The sequence below is a fragment of the Rhagoletis pomonella genome, unplaced genomic scaffold (assembly GCF_013731165.1).
Source record: "Rhagoletis pomonella isolate Grant_MI unplaced genomic scaffold, Rhpom_1.0 Rhpom_scaffold_00004, whole genome shotgun sequence".
NCBI lineage: Eukaryota > Metazoa > Arthropoda > Insecta > Diptera > Tephritidae > Rhagoletis > Rhagoletis pomonella.
In genome coordinates this window covers 20,288,643-20,298,212 of record NW_023458558.1, presented here as the reverse complement: position 1 = coordinate 20,298,212, position 9,570 = coordinate 20,288,643, and the positions used below count along the sequence as shown (strand labels likewise).

Here is a 9,570-nt window from a genome sequence, read left to right as displayed (position 1 = left end):
TTTGCTAATAAACTCATTCAAAGGATGAAAGGGAAAGGTAGGATGACCGAGCGTCATTCCTAGTGGAATTAAGATGTTTTGGTATTAAAAAAACTAAAAACATTGGGGCACGGAAGCAAAAAGAGTGGGAAAATACCTTTATACTAAGCGTTTTTTGTGTCACTTTAGAGTCTCTTCAGTGATGTTAACGCATTGATAACACGGTGTTACAAAATAAAATTAAAAAAAAAAATTGCACGAAATCTTTAAGTGACCTAGTACAGGTCGTAGAGCTGGCCGAGTAATACGTTTTCAAAATTTTTTTAACACCCTCAAATTATCAACTTATTCTTAAAGAAATAAAAAGTTTTATAAGGACATTGTCAATATGTGGAAAATTTTTGGAATGAATTTGAAATTTACACCAACTATTTATTAATTTTTTCCATTTTACTCGGAACGAAACATTCTTTTCGAAGTGATAAATAAAGGAGACTATTTTCTTTGAAATTTTTGGTAAAAAATATTATAGAAGTTGAAAGAATTATAACAAAAACTAATTGTAAAAAGGAATATTTCTAAAGTTAGCTCTCTAAATATGAACAAAATCGGACTATAAATACTGGTTTATCATCGACTTATATATCGACTCGTTCGCCACCTATCGGCAAAATTTTTAGTGAACCTCTTCATGTAGTTAATATACTTTCTAAATATGAACCTAATCGGACTATAAATACGGGATTTTCAAAATTCGGATTGACTCATCAGGTTCTGAGCCAACTGTGAATTTGTGAATGGCTTTGAAATATTTTCTTTGGTTAACATAATTCGTTAAAAAGAAGGAACTAATCAAGATTTTTGTGAATTGTTAACCAAATAAAACAGATTAGTGGTTGGCAATTTTTTGCGTGCTATTATTAATTTTTGTTATCTTCAAAGAAGAATGCTAATAAAAGTGTCTTGTCTAAACCGATAAACTTCCTACGCAAATTCCTCTTAATCTAAATGGCTTTTTAATTTACTTCCACACGCATCGTGGCAATCAAAGCTCATTGCCATGACAAAAAAAATGTGCTCAAATCAGCGTAGAGTAGAAATCCGTCTTAACCACAACAAATTTCTTAACATATGCTACAATCCGATTACGACTAATTAGCAACGCTTTGCTTTATTGCAACACACTTTTTACCGCCGCGACGAACAAACAAACATATGTATACATATGTGTGTGCAAAAGTACTTTTGCTTAATGAGGTATTGCGAAGACTTGCGGTTTAAATCCTACATGCTGAAGTAAAGAACCCCCCCCCCCCCAAAAAAAAACAACTGAAGCTAAAGCAGCTACACTTTAGAGCTTAATAAATACCCGCACAGCGCTCAAACGCACTGCTCGAGCTGTGGCGTAAAATGTGCAAACAATGCCCAAGTTGGTGTGTCAGGCAAACAGAGACGAAGCGGGCTGCGCCAGGTAAGTTTACCGTGGGGAAAGGGTAATGAAAAAATAACGTAATATAAAGCGCAAGAAAAGTGCACTGAGAAATAGACATAAAAATTGGCAAAGAATGAAGCTGAAAACGTTGCTGCACAGTTCAAAGTGGTGGCTACAGCGGCGAAGGTGCCACGTGGAATGAGACGCGCAAGTGTGGGTTAAACCAACATTGGATTTAGCTAGTAACACGATGAAAATTCACATCACACCAAAGTGGATTTTGTAGCTAATTAAAAAACACAAATCATTTAAAATTTCGCACGAGAAATGTGTAAGACGTTCATGAGCAAGCTAAGCGACTCTGAGCGTGTAAGAACTAAGTGAGTGAAGTGCGGCAGACAGCAAAGAGGATTAAGCAGCAATCTGGAAGACGGCAAAAGCAATGGGAATGGGAATGGAGATGCCGACGACAGAGAAAAGAGCAAACAGCATACAGCGAAAGTGAATGATGGAGAGAGGGCAAACAGTTGGCAGCATGTTGGATGCTATGTGAGTTGCATTCATACATACATACATGTGTACATACAGCGCAGAAAACAGGAAACAGGACTTGTAATTGGCACAGGAAGAATGTCGGTGTTGGACGAGTAAAGAGTGGGAAGAACTAAGAAGAACTAAGTAAATGAATGAAATCGCAAAAGAGCAAGAAACAAGAAGTAGCTAGTGGCAACGTAAGTAACCCTAGCGACTTGCCACAACGCTGTAAGTCGCTGGTATTTATGGCTGAGTGGCAGCCTTAGACGGTTGTTGTTGGGCTAAACTAACCGACTACTGCATGTTTGTATGTGAGTGTGCGCTTACTTACACTAGCATTACACTGCATTGCTCTTGTGTTGCAATTTAATTTTAACGTATTTTTCTGTGCTGCTTGCAAGCAAATACTTAAAATTGGAAATCGGAAAGAGGGTAGCAAAATAAAACCTGTTTCTACGCACTATTTGCAATGCTTTTTATTTTTATTTTTATTGGCACTTAGTGCAGTCGTGTCTACCATCAGCTGAGCATCGCAATTGAAATGATGAAATTTACTTAAACCGTGTCGTACATTCTCAAGTACTTCTGCATTGGATTGCAGCTTAATTGCATACAAGGCCAATGTATGCGGCGAAGATGGATGTTTTTTTTTTTAAAGCAATGCATTTCAACAAGAAAAGAAGTAAGTTGTTTAAACAGCCTTGTTTACAGTATGACGCATGCGTGGCGTGATTAGGTGTAAAATATGGCATCTGTGTAATCAAATAAGACGTTCGTTTTTGAGTCAAATAACAATCATTAGTAATGCCAGAGAGAAAGCTAAATTCACGTTAGGCGAAAATACTATATATGCATGAAGACGCAGAGCTACGTTACTGGACGAATACGGTAGGTAACAGACAGGCCAGGTCCTTCATTCCGGATACATCAACAGGATGAACCGAGACCTCCGTCACCTCAGTAGGTATATAGGATCATCAGATTTAGAAGCACACCACCTAAATGGCATTCAGCCTGAGGACCTCGTGAAGTTCTTTAGCAATACGTTGATCAAAGAAGACTTATAGTTGAATAGAGGTTTCTTACAATAGACCGTTTCGATCGCGGTAACAAAAGCGAAGGAAAGGAAAAGTCTTAAGGGAGGCTGTTGATATGACTCATTATGGGTATGTCTCAGGAACATTGGTCTAAAGAGGCATAGATTGTGTTACTATTAGGCGGATCGTTACCGTACTTCGTGCAATCAATATTACATATGCACACACATCTTCGTTGGGGAACACTGCTGCGAATATCAAAACCATAAGAGGGTGCACCAGCTAACTTTTCTTTCTACCTCACTTCGGTCCACCGTAATGGGCGATCTCTTAACCAAATTACAGGAGTGCGCTTACATACACTGGTATCACACTGGTGTGCTACATAGTGAGATCAACAGCATTAATCTACGAAATTCTTTTCTTGTACCTTTTACAGGAAGTTATAAACTTGGTAGTTTCTGCGCCTGGTGGAAGACGTCGTAAAAAAGAAGCAGACCAATCTTCTTGGAAGAGAGAACGCGAAAAGCTAGCTATGTAAAAGTTTCTGTTTCAAAACTCGCTATATTAATTTTTTATATATTAAATTTGCCAAAACTACCATACTGCGATTTTGTTTTTTAATGTTATTAGGCACTTATTTATCCAAAATTTCAGATAATAAAAAAAGATACAATTTGGATTTTACTTGTGTTGTAGACGTCTTTTTTAGTTTAATTTATGGATTATTAAATATTATAAAATCACATCACGCTGTTTGCAACAAAATACATATGTACATATGTATGTATGTAGGTACATAAAGCACGCTTGAATCTTTGCTACTAACTTCGCTTGGTAGTGGCAAAGCTGAAATGCAAAATGAGATTATAAACAGGGTTCGGATTTGCCTCATTTTAGCCCCTCGCTCGCTCGTTAGTTTGCTCTGAGCTTGCGCAACTCGATATTTTCATATTTCATATTTTGTAATCGATTTGGGTATCGATTTGGATATCGATTTAATAATCGATATTTTTATTGATTTTGTTGTCAATATTTTTATTGATTTTGTTATCGATTTTATTAACGATATTTTTACTGATTTTCGGGTCTATTCGGGATTTTCGGAATATTCGAGACTGTTTCGGGATTCTCGGGAGAATGTCAGGAGTCTTAAAAATCCCGAAATAGTCCAAAAATCCTGAAATTGGCTTTAAACATCCCGAATTAGTTCCGCGGAGCCCGAAAATCCCAATATAATCTCGAAAAATCGAAAATAGTCCAAAAATTCCGAAATAGTCCAAAAAGCACGAATTAGTAGAGGTGAAGATTCCGAAAATCCCGGAGAAGTCTCAAAAATACCGAATTAGTTCCGAGGACCCCAAAAATCCTAAAGTAGTCCCGAAAACCCCGAAATAGTCCAATAATCCTGGAGAAATCTCGAAACTCCCCAGTTAGTTCGAGGATCTCAAAATTCTCAAAGTGGTCTCCAATATCGCGAAATAGTCCAAAAATTCTGAAAGAGTGCGAAAATTCCGAAGATTCCGAAAACACTAAGAAGTCTCGAAAATCCCGAATTAGTTCTAAAAATTAATATTTTATTTGCGTTGCATGACAAAAGTATTATTTAGTTGAAAAATAACAAATCAAATTGATTCGCTCTACAAATCAAATGAAAAATTTTCTTATTTTTTTTCTCTTCCAGCGATAAGTGTCCGGGACCAACAGCAACGGAAATTGTATGCAAATAACCCTTTCCCACTCAGGGGAGCACACATCTACAAAAAATAAACCACCTGTTCTGTTTTGTGGGTAATTTTTTCTTGTAAATAGGGACGGTTATTTTGGGACACTCTCAAAGTGGAGAGGGTTATTTTGGCCTCTGGTTTAAACTAATAAATCAAAAGCTCTCTTTTCCAACACAATTTTTTCTACTTAATACAATTAAAAGTAAGCCAAAATCTCAAACACGAACCTGTATGCCTTAATAGGCATACTATGTGGTACAGTCGTACAGTCTTGCCTTATTGCCGCGGACTTTTAATGAAACACGATTGCACCGAAATGAGGTTGGTTATAACAAAGAATAGATAGCTGCAGCTGATCACAATCACTATAAAACGCAAAAAGGCATACCCTCAGCTTGAATGCAACTCCTTAAAGCAACATCATCATTTGAGGGCAATTGGAAGAATGCCAACGATAGCTGAAAAGCAATCAAGCTAACGATACAGAAACTGAAACAGACACAGATATTACACCAAGCAGATTGCAAAGACGACGAAAATACGACCAGAGAATTCACCGCAATTGAAATGTTTTCATACTGAGTGGTTTGGCAAATGAAAACGTCAACGCCGGCCATTGCCATTTTCATTTACCTGTGGCCAAGAATTTACGGTTTTAGTTGACTGCTCAAGCAATAAGCCGACGCCAGCAATATCTTCATCAGCAACAATAGCAACAACAGCACTATATAGCAACAGCACATCGACCAGCAACAATGCCAATAACAATAAGAACAGCGACAACACAGTAGCAATTGCCTCACTATCACCAGACGATTGACAACTGTTGTAGATGGGCACAAAAGAAGCAGTCGGCCGGCGGCTAACCAGCAAAATACACACACACACACACACACACACATACATACCTTGCAGGAAATGCATCTAACTATAAGCCAGCTTTAAGCTGATTAGGAAGGAGCTTAAAAAGCTAACTATATATTTCTATGGCGATGGCCATTCCTTAGTAAATATTTATGTTTTTCTTCTTTTGGAATTGGAGTTTCGTTTCTTCCGGAATCGTTTTACATTTCGTTTGGAATCGAGTCTCGGGGTTCTACTGGAACCACTTTTCACTACTATTGGAATCCAGTTTGGGTTCTTCGGGAACCGTTTTTCGGTTTCTTTGGAATCGAGTTTTGGTTTTTCTGTAACTGTTTTTCATTTGTTTTTGAATACAGTTTAGGTACTTCCGAAACCGTTTTTCGGTTTCTTTGGAATCGACTTTCGGTTCTTCTGTATCGAGTTTCGTTTCTTGGGGAACCGTTTTTCACTTCTATTCGAATCCGGTTTGGGTTGTTCTGGAATCGTTTTTCGGTTCTTATGAAATCGAATTTCGGGTTTTCCGGAACCGTTTTTCAGTTTCTTTGGAATCGACTTTCGGTTCTTCTACGTTTGACATTTCTTTTGGGATCGAGTTACGATTTCGTTAGAACTGGTTTTCGCTTATTCCTAGAACCAGGCCGGTCGGTTCTCTAAAGTGCCCATTTCTCCGGTTCCGATTCCGGTTCCCCTTCCTCGGTTCTGTGCATCGCTAATAGAAACACATGTATGTACGCATGTACATATGTATGTATTTCTACTGATTCCATAGTTACGACTTTGCGACATCAGTTACGCCGAATTGACGGTGCTCAAGTTCACAATACTGTGGCTACCCTCGATTAAGTGACTACACATATACGCACACATACATATGTACAGTGAAGCGTGTAACACTTAAAAGAAACCGGAGCAAAGTTGTTAACAATTACATAACAAGCGTGTGGGTGAAGCAGAGCAGCTCATTGATGGTTGGCTGGATGGTTGGTCAGCTCGCTTGTCTGTCGCTGTGCTTTCCAATTCAATTGCTTTGGCCGGTCGTAATTAACTACATACGATTGATATATGTAGCTACACACGCACTCCCATACATATGTATGTATGGACGAATGTAAGTGCTTTAGTGAATGCAACTCTGTGTGTGTGTGTTTATGTGTTTACGCCAGTGCATCAAAGCATTTTACGTTTACGAGACGCTGAAGCTAATAAAATATTTCTTGCAGTACTACGTGCGGCTTGAAGCGTAAATAGCGAGCGAGGAAGCGAGCGCGCACAACGAGGGGGCGTAAGAGGGCAACGTGGAGTGTGAGACATCAAGAAAAATGTACAAGTGGGCACTCACTGTTTTATAGACTTGTAAACCCACTTCGATGCACAAGTATAATTGTTTATTTCTACTACTTGGCTTTTATTTCTGTTCGTTTATCGGTGTGTGTATACCACGCACGCAGGTGCTTGAACTGAGACACTTCGTTGCACATTTGGAATGTCCTCCCACTACCAATTTCACGTGTGACAGCACACACTCACACCGCAATGCAAAAGAACACACCGCGTACACCATTTGGGGGCGTGTATGTGGCATGCCACATTAGTGGGCTACAATGGGAATTTCATCCCCTCTTTGTCAGTTCTGTTAATCATAAATTCCTTCTTGAATTTAGCTGCTGAAAGGCTTTTATTTATCAATCGGTGAGTTTATTGTATGACTTTACTTTCGGTTTAGGCGGTTTAGGAGGTCATTAAGCAAAATGTTCCTTTAAATAAGTCACTACGCCAATTGACCTTTCTGTTATACATATTTACAGTGATGTGAGCGCTGGTAATTGACTGGGTGAATATACTAATTGGTTGTTTTGGCAACGCGTGGCACAGAGAAGTACACTCGTACGCTAAGTATTTATCTGTTGCCGAGAAATTTGTTGTAGTTCTATTGAAGTATCACGCTTGATATCACTTACTTGACTTGGTTTTATTGATTTTGGTTTTTGTTTGCATTAAGATGACTCATAAAATACATATTTATATAAGTATGTAAATAATGGAAATTCTACAAATTTCTTCGACAATTTTTTATCGAATTTATACTTTTATGGCATAATTCATAAAAAATATAAAAGGTTTAAAGAGCTTTATAAAGTGACACTTTCATACAAATTTATCGATTTTTAATGAAATTGGGTATTAGACTACCCTCAGAAAAAAGTCAGCCAATATTCCATATTTATCTCAACACATCATTTAGTAGCTATAACCAAATCATGTGTTGAGATAAAAATGTTTAGTTGACACAACTAAACTCTTTTCCCCTTGGAGTTTTATTCAATAATTGCATTTTATTTAATTTGTTAGCTCTTGCCAACCATGAATTATTTAATAACAGCTACGCATTTTCCTCTTAACTTTATCAATATTTTTCGCATACACTAGCATGGACATTCTTCATATCTATAAGCAAACGGGAAGAATATTGCCGAAAAATGTACACACCACTACACACAAAAGAACTCACATATGTACATACTAGGAATGTTAATCCCGGGATCCCGGAATTTTTAAGGTCTCGAAAATCCCGGTATTCTTGGCAAGTACTTCCCGGATTTTCGGGATTTGTAATTTGCATTGATGGCAATAATATAAACTCCTTTTCTTGACTAGTATTGGCTACATTTCTTTTGTTATTTAATAATTAATATTTTTTTTTATAAATTTCTAGCTCATTATACACACAACACCGCGCGATGGTAAATTTCAAACACAAATATCCATATATTCGCCAAACCCTGGGCTCTGACGTCAATAATTCAAAAATTATTTAAAAGGTTCAAAGAAATGTGCTTAGAGAAGATGTATGGGTATGAGGAAATCCTGTAGAATTTAAACAGATTCAAGTTTCTGATGCAGAAGGGCTGGTAAATATTGAAAATGTAATTTTAAAATTTTATCCTTGAAATTTCGCAATAAGAAACCAGACGAAAAATTAACATCCGTAGTACATACATACATAACTATTTAAAAAAATTTAAATGTATTGTGCATAATAACGAAATACACTCTTGGAAGATCACCTGAGTGCTGCTGTTCTTGGCAGCACTGTTGGCGCTGATGCCGGGTCTCCTCCATTCACATTGTTGCCATTGTTGTCAACCTTGTCAACAATCATTGCAATTTCCGGTCCGCTCTCACACATGCACATACATAAATGAATATATGTCCAGCTGGAATGGTAACGGCTGTTGTGTCTTTTAAATACTCAATGCCCCCAAAGGCTTACAATAAGTAATCTTTCCCTCTTCTCACCGCACTTTGGTCCTTATTTATTGTATCAACCACATAAAGGTTTGTTTGTACGTATGAATATGTACGTACATATGTATAGTATATGCTTCCTTCATATGTGACACTAACTTAATTCGTAAGAAATTTTTACTTTATTTTGTTGTCACCGTTCATACCTGATGCACAAACACGCACACGCATTCTCATATTTATTACCCTACAGTAAAAAGGAAAACTGGTCCACATATCATTCTTGAAGAGTAAGGGCCAGTTTTTCGGTGCCAGTTTAAACTTAGATTAAGTAAACTGAGTTTCAATTGACCAACTGGTTGGCATTTGATTGGCTGATCTTAGTTTAAATGAGGCAGATCGGGCATAACCTGATGCTAATGCTTACTAGTTCGCCTAAGGGATGGGGAAGGCTTTCAATTCTTGAAGTCAATTATTCATCTGGGATAGTGGACATCAAATGAATTTTTGAAAATTTACTAATGGAGCTTATGAATAACAAGTAATATTTAAGCAAACGCACAACCGACTTCAGTTCTCATCTTAAAACTTAGGAGTACCATTAATTTTTTCTTGATGAAATGTTCGGATCTAAATTTAATTAGTATGGCAACACCTGTGAGACACTACCATGCCGATAGAAAAATAATTATCGAAATAATATGTTTCTTTATTCGGTGACTGTAGCCCATCAACAGAAAGGCCAATGCTC

General features: G+C 37.4%; 1 protein-coding gene across 1 annotated transcript in view; it reads left to right on the top strand.

Annotated features, from left to right (window-relative positions):
• The window catches only part of LOC118738137 (insoluble matrix shell protein 4-like), a 36,799-nt gene extending 31,270 nt beyond the window's left edge, over positions 1 to 5,529 (top strand). Inside the window, exon 2 of the mRNA XM_036469058.1 lies at positions 5,369 to 5,529. Coding sequence (XP_036324951.1) covers positions 5,369 to 5,529 — 161 coding nt within the window. The remainder of the gene's footprint in view (positions 1 to 5,368) is intronic.
• The last annotated feature ends 4,041 nt before the right edge of the window (positions 5,530 to 9,570 follow it).